This window comes from Myripristis murdjan, chromosome 14 (genome assembly GCF_902150065.1).
Source record: "Myripristis murdjan chromosome 14, fMyrMur1.1, whole genome shotgun sequence".
Taxonomy (NCBI): Eukaryota; Metazoa; Chordata; class Actinopteri; order Holocentriformes; family Holocentridae; genus Myripristis; species Myripristis murdjan.
In genome coordinates this window covers 34171587-34192423 of record NC_043993.1, presented here as the reverse complement: position 1 = coordinate 34192423, position 20837 = coordinate 34171587, and the positions used below count along the sequence as shown (strand labels likewise).

Here is a 20837-nt window from a genome sequence, read left to right as displayed (position 1 = left end):
CACTCCTGCATCCGCTCCCATTTGTTTTCCTCTTATCTTTCATCTTCTTACTCTTTCACCTTGGGGTTCAACAGAACAATACCAAGCACCGTTTCTATACACGCAATTTTCACTAGGAGTTCATTCATTCATGGCTTTGGAAGTTTCATAAAAAGCGACATAACTGATGAAAGGGTCCTCTGGTTGACCGCCATAGCATCGGTCACCCTTTCAGTCTCTCTTTGCGAAGGTCTGGGTGTATAACGTGATCAGAAATAGCCGGGTTTTGCTTGTGGGCACCATTTTGGGGCGACGCCGGCTAGTTTGCACATTTTTCTCTGACGCTGAAACTCCAAATCTTCTTCATTTATGCCATTCAGTAAACCGCGAAAACCATGAAATGATGCCACTTGTTGTGTGAATGATGCCTCTTATCGTTTGGAAATTGAAGAGGCAGTGAATACAACACCCACAGGAGGCAGCCTCAGGTGTCAGACCCTTACGAAACAAAAATATATTGCAATATACTGGAAAATATCATGTGATACATTAGATAATACATTTCCATATATGGGAACTAGTCTTTATATTTTCCAATATATTGCAATATCTGAAATGCACAACTACTTATGTATTATTCCATATATTAAAATTATTGATGCAATATATATAAATATATTGCATTATATGTGTTTCACCAGTATATTATTCTATGTATTACTAAGACATTTTCAAATACATAACATATAAATTTATTGTAATTCCATATAATAAATGTAATATATTGTAATATATTGTAATATATTTCATGTAATATATTGGTATATTTTTTTTTTTTTCCGTAAGGGGAGGTTGATGGTTAAACCAGGTGAGCGCACGGAGAGGAAAAAAAAATCCAATTGAAATGTCTTTTTATGGAGACAACCCATAAAGAGACACTGCCTCGTGTTTGCACCACTGTGCCGAAATCTCATCTAAATGAGATGCTGTGTACTTCTAATGGTGACCGTGGGACCACGTTTCACAGTAGCCTGAGCATCGCCTAGAGCTATTTAATATGCATATGCAAAGCAAGGAAATACATGCCAGTGCTTGTTGGTGGAAGGGGAAGTTTGAAGGTTTTTATTTCATCCTGTTACCCTTTCACTTCCCATCTTTATCTTTTTGTTTATTGATTGAGTTATCTACCATTTTTGGGAGTGATTTTTTTTAAAGTTGTATTTTAAGTTGGTCATTTTCTTGTTATGTTTTCTAGTTTCAATAATTTTCATGTCTCCACATGTAAGAGTCCGTTTGCAAGTTGTTTGATTCACTTTTAATTTTTTTTAGTTTGGATCTGTTGTAGGGCTGGGTATCAATTCAGATTTTTCAGATCGATTCGATTCAATATTACACGGTCCCAATTCGATCTCGATTCAAGATTCGATTTGATTTGATTTGATATCGATTCAGTCCGGGATATTTCAGTTAAAAAACAAATTTTACTTGGATATTTAAAAAAAAAAAAAAAAATTCTGAGAAATAATGCTGTAAATTTAACAAGGAACCTTTTGACCTGGTACATTATTAAAAATTGCGTTTACATTAAGAATTGAACCCAAACCAGTTACATTAATCATGTGCTTTTATTCAAACATGACCTGACCAACACAAAAAAAAAATGAATTAATTCAAATTAAATTAAATCACAAGGCAGACAATGTAAATAAGGTGGACATTCACTTAGCTTCCTGCAACTGTCTTACAGCTTTTGTGCAACATACTAATGTTGGTTTGTTTGAGCAGTACTGACTGTGTTTCTGGGTGATGTCTCGTTAAATGGTTGCGGAGATTCATCGTATTTCCACAGTATTTTACCTTCCTTGATGACCAATTGATAATTATAAAAGACCTTTCCTGCTTCAAATGAGATTCGACCCGAGCTCACCTCTTTCAAGCAGTGTTTCCCCACGGTTAGATAATCGCGTTCTCACCACCTCAAACAACCTGAACCAAGGGTTTGATTCCACTGGACTAACACGGAAGGTGTGAAAGCCACCTTAAGCACAAGAAATCTGATGTCAATCCAGCGTCCCTGTTGTTGTTTTTGCTATTGTTTTTGTTCAAGTGTTTCAGTAAAATCTTGCTCATTTGTCACCGGCACTTTTTCGCCATGTTTTTGGAAGAAATCAAGTGAGTCTGTGCCGGTTTCAGAGGGTTAACCGCCAGCTTTAAACCGATCCCTGACCTTGGCACATTGCAGCCTGCCCAGATTTCAGCTGACCACTCGGAGTTGAATGTGCTGCGGTGTGGAGGTGAACCTTCTATAGTTTCTGATTAGGAGTCTCGTGTTGAGGTCTAGACAAAGCTCAGCGTGGGGGCTCTGAGGTGGAGCCGCCTGGCAGGAGGCCTGATCACCCCTGGGCTCTGCACTGACTTCCAAAGCCCAGCTATCTTTGATGAAGGCATGAAAGTTGTCACAGTGCCAACAGGCTCTGGCCACCACTGCGCATCCATATCACTTTAATGGAAAGCATTCAAAGTCACAGGAGTGGCCCAATTAAAAAGCAGTGCCACTGATGCAGATAAAGAGAGGACGCAGGAAGCAGGAAGGGAAACTCCCCCCAAAATTGACAGAACAGATGTTTTAAAAACGCCCTTTTAGAAAGAGCGAAAAACACTAGAGGCAGGAGGAGTGTTATTTCTAATTACAGATGACAAATCATGGCCTATTTTCTCTGGTTCATGCAACAGAATGTGTTTGTTTCAAACACACTTCTCGTATTCTTTGCACAGCTGAGGGACCAAATAGCAGACAGATGAGTGAATATTTGCAAAAGAAACTCCCACCTTCCACACCAAATGCAAGAACAAGCGCCTTGTTGCTGAAGAGAGAAAATGTGGTGATTCATGATTGTGGTTTTTGCTTTGCCCGTGGACGCGACCTACCTGGAAGCTCTTTTTCTCCCTTCATCCATCTGATGGTGGCGGCGGGCTTGCTGCCGATGGCGGTGCAGGTCATCTCTGTCTCATTGCCCTCGCTCAGGATCTCATCGCGGGCCTCGATGATGGGGTTACCTGGAGGAACTACAACAGGACGCACAGACAAAGCCCTGTAAACTGGAAGGGAAATAATGCCTCTGCACGCTCAGTGCACCTCTGGTCCCTTTTTCGATGTGGACACTTTTGACGTAGGCGAGGAGGAGCTGCACTGGGAGGCTTACAAAGATGGAAAGTCAGTGTCACCCAGCCCCCATGGGATGTGTGATTACATATTTACTTCATACAGACATATAGAAACCTATAGATAGATTAATATCAGATCGATTAAGATCAACATTACACTGGCCGCCTATGTTCGGGCCTTAATTGAAAAAGATTCTTGTGACATTTTGATCAGATTTCACACAAAAAAAAAAAAAAATGCTATACTCAGGTCGCTCCTGTAAATGAGATCTTGATCACCTTTCTACATAAATGTTTTGCTTACTTACTTTGAGTATTTTTTTCTTAAGTCGGTAATTTTACTTTCACTTCAGTAGAGTTTTACAGCAGTATTTCTACGGAAGTAAAATATCAGCAAAGTAACTGGTGCAATTTGCAGCACTATCTCTACTGCTGGTTATGCTTTATTGTTGATTAAAGCAGTGGTTTTCAACTGATGGCTCATGGTCCAAAAGTGGACTGCAGGTTGATTTTTAGTGGACCATAGGAGTATTGGTCCACTTCATCAAAAACAGGAAAAAAAAAAAAAAATCATAATTAATCCTTTTGACTGTCCTGTGATTATTTTCCATGAATGCTACCAAGTGATGTTACTTCATCCAAACAATCTGCTGTTTTAAGAATCAATATCAAAGCAACAGAAGCAGATTATTTGCCTGTTTAGACTCGTAGCTGCGTGAGACCATGACTGAGATGCAGCAGGAGCATCTGCCTGCCCACAATCGGTCAGAAAAGAGCAACCGACGTCAACCAAGTTGTTTGTGCCTGGGAAGCGTCCCGTGGGCTAAATGCTGTTTCAGACGCTATTCCACCCTGCCAAGAATAAAATTCTGCGAGGAAACAAATATTAAACATTGGCACAAAGCACTGGCTAAAAAAAAAAAAAAAAAAAAAAAAAACAGCTTCAAAACCCATACTGGTCAAACCTCATTTTCTGGAAGTAAGATATGGATGAAACTCCTACAGATAGCACTTTGAAATCTCTCTGTGTGTGTATATGTGTGTGTTATTGTCGTACTCAGCACAGTGATGTCAGCGTAGGCCTCCTGCGGGGGGTCTGTGTAGAGCTGGCAAACATATCGACCCTCATCTGACAGCGAGACATTAGACAGCGACACCCGCAGCTCATTGTCTGAGAAGTTCACCAGCTGGAAGCGAGCGTCTTTCAGGGCTGAGGAAGAAGAGCGGAGAGGAAGGGGGTGAGCTTGTATTCATGCATACGTGCACACATACATCTACAGTCCATACTCACAGTCCTGCTGCATGTGCATTATCCGAGAAAGACGAGGGAAACAGAGAGGGAAGACAGCAGGTTAGCCCGAGTCCCGTTGTGACGAATTATTCAGGTGCAGGTTTTAAGGCTGTTTGTTTAGTTGTTGTGTTGTTGGAAACATAAAAGGGAGGCTAGAGAGCTGGGCGAACATGAGGCCATGATGGGGGTCACGACGGGGGGACGGCCTCGATATGATACCAACACAAGATGAAGTGCATGTTTGCTGCTAAGTAGTAAACAGGAAAATGATCTTTTTCTTTTCCGTTTCTGTTTTTTTTTTTTTCTTCGTCTTCACAAAATGGCTTTTTAAATCCTTGGGAGGTTTTTTTTTTTCCATATAAACTCAGAAATAGAGCTGTCAAGTGAATGAAAAGATTTTGAAATTCAGACCAGGAAGATGCATTAGTTTGGTGAGTTCATTCAATTTAATACAGTTAATCCCACCAGCGAGAGACAAAAGAAGGAGAGACCAAGGCTATGCCCTATTACCTTAGCTACTGCAAATGTAATAAGGTAAAAAAACATGATTTCTTCATAAGGATTATAAAGGTTTAATTTAAACTTCAGAATGTGCTTGAAAAGGGAACAAAATGCCGCCGTGAATGAAAGTAGAGGCACTTTCCAAATATCGAAATGGAAAAAGACCAAAAAATGACTCGAGCATCTCTCTCCACACTCTGACCAAAAAGAGGCTGTATATGGTGCCAGATGATGATTTTGAGATTTGCTCCACGGCAGAACCTTTTATGGCTTTGTAAAGAATACGAGAAATGCTCTAAACCAGAAAAACCTTTTAAGAACCACACCAGGTTGCCAGTTTTGATTTTTTTATTTTTTAACCTTTTCAGACTTTTTTTTTTGAGATAAGACTTTTGAGTTAAGTTTCCCTGAACTGAAGAGACCTTGAACAGTCCTGCTTTTTCTGGGTGTAGGTGTGGTTGTGTGAAAAGGAAAATAGCATACATAGTGCGCATGTATTAAACACTTTATTGGGCCGACCTTTACAATCTTATACAACCCAATCCAACTGTTGTGCTATAAAGTTTTCTCTCCTGCTGCCTATAATGCTCAGCTTTTCTTGTTTTCACAGTAACAGAGGTGTTCATTCACTTCTATGTTTGGCATTGAGCTCATAGTTAGTGCTGCTGTTGGACTGGACTGCACTTTACCGACAGCTGTTTCCAATATTCTGTCCTTCTCGTTGTATATAAATAGGGAGGACAAAAAATCAGAAACACCTCTTAGTATAATGCAGTCCAGTACAAGACCTCTGCAAACTACAACCTCAATAATAAACACAGAATTAAAGTGACACATTCTGCACAATGTCAACACAAACTGAACATTATAAACTTTGTTAACCCTATAAAGCCTGAACAATGAAAGAATTGGCAGAAAATTCCATTTTTTTTTTTAATTGAACCCTTTATTTAGTCCTATAACAAAATGTAAAAAAAAAAAAAAAAAAAAAAAAAAAAGATTTTTCAAAAAATATGTTATTACATACAGGTTTTCTGTTGTATCATATATGACAGTACTTGAAGTGTCAATGGTATGGTCCAGGGCGAACAGGGGAAGTGTCCAAAGGCATACAACAGTATTTTGGTCAAGTATTGATTAAACTGAAAACAGAATGTGTTATTTGATAACGAGTATCATATATGATAAAAAATGGCTTTATAGGGTTAAAAGGTAGAATTTATGGCAGAGCTGCTGACCTAAACTGCATCAGATTGGACAGGTGGAGCTGATGAAGTGACGCTGAGTGTGTAAGTGTGCGTATATGCATCGCTTCATCACGACTTCACAATGTGAAAACTCCTCCAGATGAAACGCAGGAGCAAGAACTGTTTGCATGAGCCACATGAAAAATGAATTGGAGAACAGTTTGATTAAACACAGTTTTTCCTTAAAGTGAGTGAAATATTCAAACCCGAGCCACCACTGCTTTAAGGCTGCAGCATTACATCAAAATGAAGACATCTAGATGTCTTGTGCACCATCTTTATAAGCATTTCAGAGCATATTCGGTATCCTTGGAAACGTTGGGATCTCCGCAAGAATTTACAATAAAGTTCTGAGGATAAGTCCATAAATTCTCCCACTCCTACGTGGCCACTTTCATCTTGCCTCACCTTGTTTGCCCACCTTCCAGAGCACACACTATCAGCTGTGATGTGGAATGACAACATCTGGTTAAGATGAAAGCCTAGCCCTCTCCATCCCACTTCGATATGTGCTGATAAATTCCAGCCTGATTGACAGCCACTCCAGGCTTTTGCTCGCCGCGCTCTCTTTGTCTATCTCTGTGCTTCTCCCGGGGGCTGCCTTTTTTTTTTTTCACAGGCATAAAGAGTAAAACACAGAGACATCTGGAACAAATCGCCTAAAAACAGACATAAATAGATATAAAAACCGCCGGGCTACAATATAATTTCAGCTGTGCGAGGATTTCGCCGATGATGAATAGACGGAGAAAAGCTCGCTCTCCGACGCTGCTGGACGGCCATACCTGAAGTATTTCTCCCTCATATGTCAAAAAAGGGACTTTGAGAGAGTGAGAGGAGGGAGGAAAAAAGGAGTCTCATCACAACTGCTGGTAAAAAAGAACAGAATTCTCTTGGATGACAGGCTAACAAGAGAGGAAAGCTATTGCCAACACTGGACTTTCTGTATTTTCCCAACAACAACAACAACAAAAAATCCTCATCTGATCCCAAGGCTAAATCCCCCTCTTTCATTTTACCATCAGAAATGTCTACACACACACCCAAAAAAAAAAAAAAAAAAATTATTAGCCGGTTCAAATAAAGCAGGAAAATCTGCAGACAACTGCAGCAGGCAGACCTTCCCCTTAAAAGAGGTAGTTATTTTTTTACACAGAGACTAAAAATGCTAATTTCCCGCCCCCAGGGAAGCCTCTTCATGTCAAAACATGTCTTTTAACCTGCGAGTTCGTCATAACAGTCCCATAAAATCTTAAGTTGCTGGTTTTCATTAGCGCAGCCGCTGCTGTCTTTTGTCCGAACACAATAAAGCCCTTATTGTGGCACATGAATATGTACTAAAGTAATTAGTGTAGCTCACTCAAAAGACCCCTTTAACCCTCATTAAAATGAAGGGTCAGCGTCCTAATCCTAATAATTCAATTTAATTCACTGAATCACCGAATGCGGTCACATGAAAACCATGCCAAAACTATATTGTGGCACTGCACACAGAAACCTTTTATTCACCAAAAACATGAATGAATGGACCTTTTCTTTTTGGCAAACGCATACTTTTTGTCAAAAATTTGCACTGAATGCAGAAATAACCTTGTTGGGTAAATAATGAGCGGTTAAGTGGGTGAACACATTGTTTTTGGCCAATGTGTCTCTAGTACACAATTTTTAAACATGCAAAATGAATAAATTAATTAATTAAAAAAAAAAAAAAAAAACCTACACCTAAGTACACAGGAATGATGTAAGCAATCATTCGTCTGTACTTTGGAGCAGAAATAATTTTCTGTTCACGAAGCATTTGATCTTGCCCAAGGCTGATGTGAGGCTTAATTTGAAAAAAATGTTGAAACTGAGCACAGGGTTAATGCAATTCACTGTTTACAGCCCCCCCTGAAAAACATGATTTAATTCTGATTCTCTCTTTTTTTAAAAAAAAAAAAAAATACCATAATTTTCCACAGAAACACATTTAAGGCAAAGTAGGAACTCTGGACTAAATGAAAATATCAATGACTGACAATGTTATTTTGTAATGAATCACAACGTGTGACGCTGATAGAAAGTCAGTATCGGAAATGAAAAGTACTGCTTCACCTGTAAACTAATTACTTTCATCTTAGATAGATATAGTTCTACATATTATATCTGTTGCTGAGAAATACACTTCCGCATGAACAGCCAAGCTCCTGCACCCTCATGAATTTCTGCTTTGGAAGAATTAAAAAAAAAAAAAAATTAAAATTAAAAAAAAAAATGTATGATGTGTTTTTTACAGGTTGTGTTACATTATTTAGGATGGGTATCGTTAGGATTTTTTAAATTTTTATTCCACGACTCTTAATGGTCGACTGGATTAGTAAAACAGATCTACAGTTACAAGCGTGTTTGAGATTAATTTCCATTCTCTTCCCTCTCCAATATCTTTGCTAATGTGGTTAATCTGAACATGGAAATCTAGATCATGGGATTTCAAACTTTTTCGAGTTCCATAACCAAAAGTTGACTTTTATTAAGTTACAGACGCCCTGGGAACACTGATATTAAAAAAAAAAAAAAAAATTGGTTTGTTTTAAGTATTAAAATGTCTAGATGTCATAATTTTCACACCACTGACCCTCGAGCAAGAGCTGTAGGGTGCAGCGGTATTAGCTGCATCTCAATTCTGTTTTTTATTTTTCTACCATGCATCTGACGAATATTTCGAAGCCAGAAAAACTGTGATTCTTTGGGTCCAAGCACCCGCTGAGGTTTGACTCAACTAATGAGGAGCTCTGCTTCCAACAAGTGATTGTATAACTCAACTTCCAATCTGCTGTTTTTGTGTCTTTTAGTGAATAGACACGGCGTCTGCCCATTTTGTAGTGTTTTATTTATTTATTTTACTTAGTTAAAAATGTATTTCTTTCTTTATTCATTTATTTCGTTTATTTATTTTTTTTAGCTGCATTGTTCATTACCTTTGTGTTAGCCATTTAAACTACTTAAACGAACAATTCATTCAACATTGGGAGATTTGTGGATAGATAGATCGACAGATAGACAGACAGGTAGACAGGTAGCTAGAGAGACAGATTTGTAACTGTTCCACCAAATTTAGTTTGTCTAAGACTTGTGGTTTCTGACATAGAGATTATTTCAAGAGAAAAGACAATCAAGAACAATCCAAACAAAACAATATTATTTTAGTAACCGCAGTGCTTGCGGTCCCCTGATGAAGAGCATTTGTAACCTACCAAACATTATGAATAATAATTTTTTCAATTGTATGCAGCTTGTGCAAGTAAAAGAGACAGCATTTCGCATCAGGGGTTCAACACCTTGCTCAAGGACACTTTGACACACTCTCGGGAGGAGCCGGGGATCGAACCGGGAACCCTCCTATTACCAGACAACCGCTCTGCCTCCTCCGCCATGCCACACCTGTACGGCACTGCGAGTCGTTCTTCTGCTGGTAGTTAGGAGTGTATACAGTTGTTGCGTCCATCTGTGCCTCACACACATCACCTAAGGGTAAATGAATTATGTTCTATGATAAAACACACTGACACAGTTTTTTTTTTTTTTTTTTTTTTGTGCTGAAATGTCAGGTCTCCATACAACTTACTAGATCAGGACTAATGGGTAAACAACAAACATCTACAAGGGTGAACTCATTTTTGACAGAAGATTGAATGTATCAGCTCATTTTTTTTTTTTTCATGGTGAAAAATGGCTTCAGGCCCTTTCTTGAATCCTGTACAAGAATATGTCTCAAATGATGGGTCGAGATCCAAAATGGGTCACAGATTGGGTTACACATGGTAAGAGTAATGGCCTGAGTCCCATGGTGAGACCACATTTTCTCAGCTTGCGTTGCAGAAAGTTTTTGAAAATCCCTGCTAAAATCTCCCCGCTGCCACACTGCAATCCCTGCAGTATCGCACAGTGCTATTATAGAGTGCAATCAATAACAGTATCCACAATGTGGAAACCAACTTTTGCCCATTTACCATGTAGGCTGAAGGCAATCCCAAACAATTTGATGACACCCCAACATATACACTCATTTTTGGAGGAATGCAGCAGTATGCACAAAGCCTGTCACCAGATGCCTTATGGTGGTACTGGTGCCCAACAGTCTGCTCTCTCTGGATCTCTGGAAAGCCTTTAAAAGCCAGGCACTAGAGAAATCACAGTGAATATGCTTGCTGCTTGTCATATCGAGGCTTTAATTTCCTCTGGATAGTCCTATGGATTTCTCCAAACATTGAAACAGTTGGGAAGCGACACTGGCAAAGGAATAGCCAATAAAAAAAGGAGAGCAGTGAGGACAAAAAACATGAGAGAAAAACATGAGTTGAGGTCCAGCAGTGTGGCAAGCAAGAATTAAAGGACATAACTCCCCATGACAGGGGTTGGGGATGAAAATGCACATAGAGCTACAAGGACAGACAATGGAAAACAGCCCGGCCTGCACAGTGGGGCTGAACGCAGTAGTAAATTTCAGAAAAAAATAATACATTAACGGCAAAGAGAAAGGAGCCAGATAATTCTGCAGATAGCTCTTTGCTTCCTATGTCAAAGCATTCCAGATTACATATCTCACAGCACTCCATCATTTTGGACATGGGAAATCAAGGAGGATGGGTAACACCTTCTATGGATCGTTCCTTAGTCAACAGAATGTTAACTGATATACAGGTTAAATGTCAACAAGAGTTCAGCAGAATATCTATAAACTATAGATTACATTTCCACCAAATGTCTATGAATCGTTATTATGGATCCCACCAGAGTTTTGGGGACACCAGTGCTGTGATTGGTCATACAGTTTGCTGGACTGTAGCCCGTTCTTTAAAACTGGCTCGATATAAGCTCTCAGCCAGCCAGAACCCTAACCTTAACCAAGTTGGTGTATTTTGCCCAGAACTCTGGTGGGTTTCATTATAACACAGCAGGTGTCAACAACTAGGCTTACATGTTTAATAAAATACAGCAAACACACACAACAGAGTGTCACTAGATTTGTCAGTATGTTGCTGAAATATAATTTATGGCTGCTGATATTCTCCTGACCTCTTGTTGATATTTCTCTATTTATCAAATGACATTCTGCTGAGCATGTATAGGGGACTATCTGAGGGAGGTGTGACTGGAGGATGACCTATAGCTGCATTCCTGTTTTTTGCCTCGTTTCTCATTCTCTTTTATCTGATAGCATGTGAAGGCCATCGGAGATGCCTGACAACGGCAGCTGATACTGAGGTAAGAAAGCAAAGTCTTTGGCTAAACAAGGTCTGCAGTGACTCTGAAATGCTGTAAACGCTGTACATTATCTGATCTCTCATTTTTACAGCATAAGGTGATAAAACTGATTAAAAACGCAGAGGGGATACAGCACTAACACTGCAAATTGTTTTTTTTTTTTTTTTTCCAGAACACCTGACACAGTCAAAGTCAAACTGTCCATCGTTTCGGAAGGTCTTTCTGCATTTGCTTTATTCCAAATGTACCAAATTGAAATGTTTGTTTTCAGTGATTTCCAGGAGGAAAGTCTTGGCATCATGTGCCTTTAAGCTCAATGGCGTGGAGCGAAAGAACAAGTGACAGCTGAGATATAATTTCAACTCACAAGAAAATGGTGAAATCCTTTTTTCCTGGGGTGGCAGGCCGCTCTCATTCACAGGGTGTCAAATATCACAGCTTGGTCATGCCCCTCTGAGTCTCATAATGAGACCAAAGGTACTCTTCGGTGTCTGATACCAACGAAAAAGGCACCGTCTGGAAGCCAAAGGCGCCGTTTGGCATCAGAATGAAACGTGGGGGCCGGTGACGTGGTGTAAAGAACGAGAAAGTCTGCCAAGGCAGGTGGTCGTGGTGGATGGTGGTTGTATAAGCCACAGGACCGTTTCCAGTTTCTGTTTTGTTGCCTACACCTAAACTTTCCCAAAACTTAACTACATGACTCAATGCGAGAGAGCCCAATGAGTCTCATCGTGATGTGTCGATGCCAAATGTGAAAGGTCGTGACCAAGCTGCAGCATTTCATGACCTGGGAATGAGGATGTGTTGGCATCAGGTATCAGTAAAGAATGGTGATTTTTAAGAATTCCATCTGAGAAAAACACTACTGACATTAAACTAGCCCGACTGGGACCAAGATGGCACTTCTGTGTAGATTTTGGCTTATCAAAGACACTAGCTAAAATGGAACAAAATAATCGCATCAAACAAGTCAAATTTTGCAGACCATTGTTTTTTTGAACTTGATTACAGGTGAATAATGATCACAATTCACCAGTTTTCTACCTGGAAGAAGCTGTTGTTATCGCGATGCTAAGTGTGTGGAAATTTGTTTTTATGGTTATTTTTTCTAGAACAATCATAATTCACGGTGCAACTTGTTCAGCGTGCCCTCTTTTGGCTCCTATTTTCATGCTCCAAAGAGTGCAAACAGTGACAGTTGTCATGGATTTTCTCTGACCAAGCTGCTTTTACTGCTAAAATACAGTAAGCTCAGCTGTAACTACTTGATCCCAATTATCCTATGTGCCAAATATGCCATATGCCACTGTGTGAGTATGACTACGGTAAATGCACACTACTCACTGAAATGCAGTTGGGACTCTGCCCAGCTCCCAATAGAATAGTAAGAAAGCACCAGTGGCTTCATAAATTGGGGCTTGAAAGATGTGTATTCAGCTTTCCACTCAAAAGCTGATAATTATATAAAAAACACTCGATGGGAGAGTCTGTGTGTCCATGGAAAATTTGAAATGGAGACTTCTATGGCAAAGCAGTGAAGTCAAGTAAAATGCCCTTATGACATTTCAATCAATTCTTTATGCTCCACATCAAATTATATCAATAATAATATTCTACAGGAACATCAAGGCCTCAGTCATTTGTTGCTTTCATCCTGTTTTGAGTCACACCAAAAACAAAAGGCTCGTTCAGGAAACCTGCGTCAGCCACAGCAGACGGACTGTCCTCTGCCATATTGGCGTTACTATTTTTCTTTGGCACAATGACACTAATTACTAGGGATAGGGGGATTTTTTGTCTGATTATTTTTATATCGCCAAGCTGATCCTGAATCATTAGTTTGTCCTTACTTTGGACATAATTTGTTTTAATCAAAGTGGAAAAAATGCTGCCACTTGGAATGCAACCGATGGCAGTGCGAGCTGTTCAAACAAATATTTACTTCCGAGTCTGTGTCGTAACATCGTGGGAATCAGTCCTGTGATCACAGGAATTAAAGGCTCAAAGACTTTAAATCAGAAGGCAAAGATCTCGATTTACTGGTCAGTCTTTGTTCCAACCCTCATCGATGGTCACACGCTCTGGTTCATGACCGAAAGAATAAGATCGCAGATACAAGTGTCGGAAATGATTTTCCTTTGCAGAACGGCCAAGTGCACCCCTAGGATTAGTTTGAGGAGCTCGAAAAACCGGTGTAAAGCCACTGCTCCTCCACACTGAGTCAGTTGAGGTGGTTCAGGCATCCACTCAGGACACCTCCTGGGTCAGGAGGGGGGGATTATGTCTCAGCAGCTGGCCTGGGAACGCTTTGGGATCCCAAAGGAGGAGCTTACTTACTTACTTACAACCTTTATTTAACTAGGCAGGTTAATTAAGAGCAGACTCTTATTTGCAATAACGGCCTGGACGAGCTGGTGGACGTGGCCCTGGAAAACACCATCTGGGCTGACCTCCTCAGCTGCTGCCACCACGACCTGGTCCCGGATAAGCAGCAGAAAACGAAGATGTAGATGAAGATGAAGACTTTATATCAAAAGTCTGGAAGAACCCCGGCTTTAATCATTTAGAGGGTAAAGATGAGCTGGACATGAGTGCTAGAATACGACCAACGTGCAAAAGTACCATGGTGTTGCTCACTGTTTTTTTTTTATCTTTAGACCTGCAAGAAATGCACTCATGATAACTGTCTTTGGAAATTTGTTTTGGGTGTTTTAAAAGAAAATGTAATTCAAAATCACACAATATCATAATGCTGAATTGCAATACATATAGAATCACAGTACATATTAAATCGGCATCCAAGTATCATTTCCCTCCCCTCTGATTACAGCTTCCCCACAGAAACTGGATGGAGTAGACCGGTCACTGACCTGTTTGCGACGGTTATTTGGCTGGTACTGAACAAAATGGAGATTGCGGTTAGTTGCTATGGTGACAGTGTACATCAGTAAGAGTAAAATGAGTCACACTAAGTTGAGAACTGATAAGATGTTGTGTTGTGGCTCTGGGCCTGGCCAGGGGCACCGCACTCTGCGCCGCAGTTGACCTCTCAGCGTCAACTTTAATATCAGTTCTTTAATTGTCAAGCATTAACAGCTGCTGGTAATGTTGTCTCTCAGCTAAATGTATCCTTGATGATACATGTTAATGATCATCAAATTCTTAGTTTTAGTTTTTATTTGAGATTTGCCATTTTCACAAAAAAGAGAATAGGATGACAAGCACATCAGTATTTATGGAGGGTGTTTCATTAAGCATTTGTGGCTAATTGTGTGCTGACTTATAAGTGGGAAACATGAGGCTTGTTGATTGGGATTTATAAAGGGAAACTTGCATGACGCAAGGCAAACCGCGGTTTTATGAATCAGATTATGTTTTTCCGCACACTTCCTCTTTAATATGTACATGACCTTTCACTGGAGACCGCACACACCAACAGAGACTGTTTTATAAATGAGGCCCCAGAAGAGCAAGTCAACAATGGTACTGGGGATTTGCAATGATGAGGCAGACAATGGGAAGAATGGCAAATACCACCTAATTCAGACGGCAATTAATTTGTACAGGCCCGTATTTCTAGACTGCATTATGATGCATGGCTTTGGTCTCTTTGAGCGTGCATTCCTGCCTGTTTCCATGTCACCAATGCCCTATTTACATGAGCCAATTTTGGCTGTTACAAAATGCCAAAAGATTAATTTTGCGGGGAAATTTGTTATCATCACACATTTCATAAATGCAAAATGTAATATTCTAGTGGAGATCCCAAGGTTTCTGAGGACACCAACTATGTCCTGCTGAATTAGCCTAAAGGGAAATACATATATAGTAAAATGATAATAATAATACACTTTATTTGATGGGTGCCTTGCTAAGGTCACAGCTTACAGGATAAATAAATTAAAGAGAAAACTTATTACCAACTAAAAGTCACAACAACACATCACATCGGCATCATAAAAAGAATGATCAATGAGTGGCAGCTAGCTGCGAGACACAAAACATGTAGATATTTTCTGTTTGATGTAACGCTACATCCATAAAGCAAATAAACCAATGGCCACGGCCACAGAACTTGAAAGGAGTCGACAGTCATTGATCTGTTTGGCTGGTGCAGAATAAAATTGCAATTATAGTTCTTTGCTATGGTGACCAGCCGTGTTGGGGTTGTTTCTTTAAAAAAAAAAAAAAAAAAAAAAAAGTTAATGTATTACACAGTACTTTTTGCTTTAAAAAAAAGCACTGCATTACTTAGTTATTCCCTGTGGAAAGTAATTTGTTATACTACTTGTTACATTACTTATGTGTTACTCCACAACATCAACTAATGAATAATGGCTGTCTAACGCTTAAATTACCCTCCTGAACATTTTTCTTTAAGCACAGCTTTAAATAACACACGTAATTTCTTCACAAATTGAGTTTCCTTACGAAAGATAACGCTACTTGGGCTGTTTTTGACATCTAGTCCTTCAACATGAAGCAGCTAAAACCCAGAAACTACATCTGAAACGCATAGCGGATGGAGAAAAAATACACAATAACAGTCTTGGTGCATAAAAAAATGAGAATAATATTATGTTTCTTTCCATTTGCAGAATACATAGCTGTTAGAATGAGTTTCCCAAATCTATGTAGTTTTAATAAGCAGGAATTTCAGGGGTTTTTTTTGTTGTTGTTGTTGTTTTCTTTGTGGTTATAATCCAATGATTACAAAAAAATAGTTTAGATCAGTTTAGTTTAAGCTATACCTGTTTTTTTTTCTTTCCAGAATGCAAATCCGAATTATTTTGTCCTGAAACAAATACAAATACAAACAGCGGGTGTCTCTGCACAGCCCCATTGCATTTGCTTGAGAGATGTGCAGATATCTTGATCTGTGGCTGCAGCCTGGAAGCAGAAATCACTAAAAGAGGCGAACATTTGACTGAGAGTCCTGCTGTCTAACAGGAGCGCTGAGACACCGAACAAAACGCAGCTGAAATCTGAGGTTAGCATAACATCAGCAAAGCCTGAGCGCCTTCTGTCGGCTCCTCCGCTCAGCATCTGCAAACCGGCACACATGGCCTCGCTTTGACTTGATAAAACCCCTTAACTGCTGCAAACGGTGGTAGTTTAGCTGAACTTTGGTGGAGAGGAAAGTTGTTTATTAACTTTAAAGGGCTAAGGGACACACAAGACGCCTTTCCACTGCGACCTGTCATGGCAATGATACATATAAAAAACAGATGCCTGGTATGTTTCATGTATGCATTTGAATGGCAAAGTCTATTCTACTCCATTCAAGTTCTGTGACGGTGGCTTTGGCTTGAATATTTCACTCAAAATCAGTGTGATGCCACTTTAGTGAAGCACTACAAACCAGCAGATACACAATATGCACATGACATTGATGCACATTATGGGAAATAAATGTTTTCTCTGACTTTGTAGTTAAGGGGAAATAATAAGGGTTTAGGGCGTTACCCTAAACTTACAGACTGCCAAAATATAGTTTTGGGAGCGGTCCTGAAATTGATGGAGCAAATGAGGAATCTTATCAGTGGAATACATTTTCCTCACAGAAGGAGAACCTCTGTCTTTGGTGGCAAAAATGTTGAGAATAAAAAAAAAAAAAAAGTGTTTTGCAGAACATTTAGGTTACAGTGAAGCCCCATTTCTATTGTTTGGTTATTAACCTGACTGCACAGCCAAGTAAGCTCATGAATAAAGCATTTCCAATAAACATATTGGAAAACTGTACGAAGCCACGGCCGAGGCTGAGAGGGGTATACTTCATGATTAATTTGCCGAGTTCAGATTGATGTGTGGACAGCGGCATTTTCTCTCGTCTTATGTTCTCCGTTCAGCCGGCAAGAGATGGTCAACTTAAGTGGTGCTGAATATACATTGCTTATTTTCATGTTATCGTAAATAGCCAAAAGGTTCATTCAGATACCACCGCGGGAGAGGGAAGAAAAAGAGGTTATGAGTCTCGAAAGGGCTGTGCAAACACAAGCTATGAAATCCATCAAGTAGCGGCAGCCTCTGCATTGAAATGTAGCTGACGGTAAACACAAAAGGCAAGAGGGGATGAGACTGGTGGGGAAAATAAACTTTAAAACAAAGCATAAGAGGACTGGGACAAATAAAACTTCCAAGGCCCTCTAATGGCTTTTTTCTCCTCTTTCTTTTTTTTTTTTCTCCTCTACTGCCTCCATGATTTTAATTCATCTCGCTATTTCTTTTCTCCCTCTCTTGATCTATCTTCCTCATTCTTTCTCTGCATTTCATTTGAATAGTTTTCTCCCAGCCTCGGTCGAGGATGGCTCCCATCCTGAGAGAGAGCGGGAGATGATGAGTGTGCCTCGCCTAAGTGGCTGCAATCAATTGTGATTAGTGGCTGGCGCTACTTTTTGAGAGGAGCCCATCAAAGTTTTATTATTGGGTGTCAGAGTGGGTGAGATGGGGTGGGGCAGGGGTAATTACATTCTTACAACCCACCTCCTCCCCACTCCAGGTGAAGTCCAGGCTTCCAAATCACAGTGTAATTGTTAAGACCACGTTAAGACCGGGCGCCTCCGGCCTCATGCTTCCCCCCCCCCGTCTGAAACAACTTATTTGAATAAAGAAAGAGGGAAAAAAAAGCCTGTTCTCATACTCTCATATTCCTCTCATTTTGCATGTACATTGCTATTTTACATTTATTAGAATTCCCTTGCTTTTTTAATAATGCACAAATCTCATATTGTCTCAGTAGATTCTGCTGCTACAGGTACGACCACTGCTCTGTTATATTGCATTAATGCTTTTTTTCTTTTTTTTTTACATATTTTGATTCATGCATTTCAACTGTATATGTAACAGTTTCGGCCACCAGTGAATAATTATATAAACTCCATTTGATCTATTAATATGAGTATCCTTTTGTTGTTTGCTGTATCGTATTTTTGTCATCATGTCACGTCACGTCACGCAGTTGTACTATTTGATTTCATCATTATATCTGCTGTATTTTCTGTACTTATGCAAGTCCTTTACATATTTTAGTGAGACAAATATTTATTTCTGTCATGCAATTAAAACTATTCTGGGTTGAACTGAAACTGTGGGTAAAAAAAAAAAAAAAAAAAAAAAAAAAAAGGGAGATGACTTTTGTCCCCATGCTTCCATCCCATTACAAATTGTGTCTTTGCCGTGCTTTGCTTGATTAGAAATTTTTGCTGTGCATCTGGAAATGATTTTATTACTATGGTGGCAAGTTGCATGGCAATTACAGCACAGGCTGAAATTCACAGCATTTCAACTTGACATGAAAATGTACCTAAAGCTACACAAAATAACACACATGCATAAAACAAATGTAGATAAAAAGTCAATTATATCTTTCTCTAGCCTGTCATAACGACCTGTTAGACTCATGTGAAGTGGATCAAAATAATCGCCACTATCTGCGAACATGCCATTGTACAATGTGGAGTTAGCTATCTGTGTTCTAGCACATTTTATTATAAATAAATAATCATTACAACAAAACGCAAAAAAAAAAAAAAAAAAAAAAAAAAAAAGCTGAAGTGGCCGTGGCCGTACTTTGCTGTTCTTTAGTCCAGGACATACCTTGTGTCAAAATGCTGTGTTTTTCTGGCATGACACGTCTTGCCTCACGACCAACCTTTTATCAAATTTGGTGGAAAACAAAGCATCTGTCTGTAAGTTCTGCCTCTTAATTATGAGGTAATACGACCACACACCGTTTTCTCACTATGAATCCAGAAATGATACTGAAGTCCCAACAACATGGACAATTATTCATAACAAAATTATTTAATTGGTATTTATTTTAATGATAAAATGACCGTCTCACAATGCAGACGAAGTCAAGTTGTTTGCCAGTGTGAGTTTGCTGGTCATATTTCCTAAAACAGGCTGTGCCACAGTTTGGACATGCAGGTTATAACCAGATATTACCTGTTTTAACAACATGATAACTTACTGTTCTGAATGGCACTGTACCAGCCGTGTGAATACTGTCAAATCAGATCTCAGCTGGAGTCTGAATCCTTCAAGACACCCAAAATAATCAATTTTACAATAGCTCTTCTTTCATGTTTGATTTTATAATGCTTACAATTTTATAGGTGCCAGTGTATTTACCTTTTTTGAATTGAGAACAAATGACATAACTGAAAGAAAAAAAATAAATAAACAAATGCAAAACATGAATATGGGCCACTTGAATAACAATTTATGGCCATTTGTGGGAGATGGAGTAGAGGCGAAAAGCTCGTTCAAGTGCAGGCAATTTAAGGGTGATTGTGATTAATGCCACTAAAAAAAAAAAAAAAAAAAAAAAAAAAAAAACATATTGTACACACAGTTTTTAAGTCCTTTTGTAATGCAAAGAGTTTTCTACTGCAGTGCGTACACAAACATGTAGTGCTGAATTGAAGGAAGGTTTTATAAATGACTGCAATGCGCTCTTTCTCTAAAAGTTCGATCTCCCCCCGAGGTTACTGGCCAGCAGACTTAAAGATACACTAACAGCAAAGCCACGCTGGAGCCATTAGGCGTCGGCCAGTGACTGACAGCCCCTTTGAAGTCAGCTGACCCCTCAACAATGTGCAATTATGTCTAGTATTGTCAGATTTATGGTAACTAATTAGCCAAGCCTTGCATGTCCTATATGGCTCCGATGATTTATATAGAATGCATAAAACAATGAGTCGGGGATAGCCAATCAAATTACAGCTACGGATGACCAGGAAGCTGTGGGATTGGCTGCTATTTTGGCAATGATGGCAGAAAGTCTGAAAGCGTAGGACTTAATTTTCATTCTAATCGGCTTCGCTTGAATTGACCTACAGTGAAAGTTGGTGCCTCAGTAAAGTTTTTCATTTTCATGGTTGTTTATCGAGCTTAAAGGACCATCCCAGTGATTTTTGAAAGACCCGTTCATGACAATTTACCCACATTTTACACGGCAACAAGATCTTTTGCAAATCATCAGGGGGGTGCCAATGATTTCACAATGTACCATCAAAATATAATCAAAATACCTTGATCTTTAAATATGAAGTTCACACAGCATGGACAGCATGGACCTAAATCCTCGATGTTTCCCCAGGGACGATGTTGCAGTGGCAGGAGCATTTCACTCCTAATTTCACGTCTTCGAAACACAACGGTGATGCTGCTTTTAGGGAAATGAATGTGGATGTCTTTATGATGGTGCTTGTATACTGGTGCGAGGAAAGACTGAAGTCTGTTTTTCATCCACCTATGAGCAAGGCCTGACTCGGATCTGATTCCACGTGCTTCTTTTCTGCTTACACGGTCATGATGCATATCCAAACTCAGCCACACAGGAGAAAAAAAATCGGAATCGAGTCACTTGAACCGTGTAGTGTAAATGTGGCCTTGGTGTCCTGGAC

The 20837-nt window shown here is 39.5% G+C and overlaps 1 protein-coding gene across 1 annotated transcript in view; it reads right to left on the bottom strand.

The window, feature by feature from the left end:
* cadm1a (cell adhesion molecule 1a) overlaps positions 1-20837 on the bottom strand; it is a 521404-nt gene that overhangs the window by 93899 nt on the left and 406668 nt on the right. The window contains exons 4-5 of the mRNA XM_030068792.1: positions 4202-4354; positions 2908-3045 (exon numbers count right to left, since the gene is read on the bottom strand). Of these exons, the coding sequence (XP_029924652.1) occupies positions 2908-3045; positions 4202-4354 (291 nt within the window). The remainder of the gene's footprint in view (positions 1-2907; positions 3046-4201; positions 4355-20837) is intronic.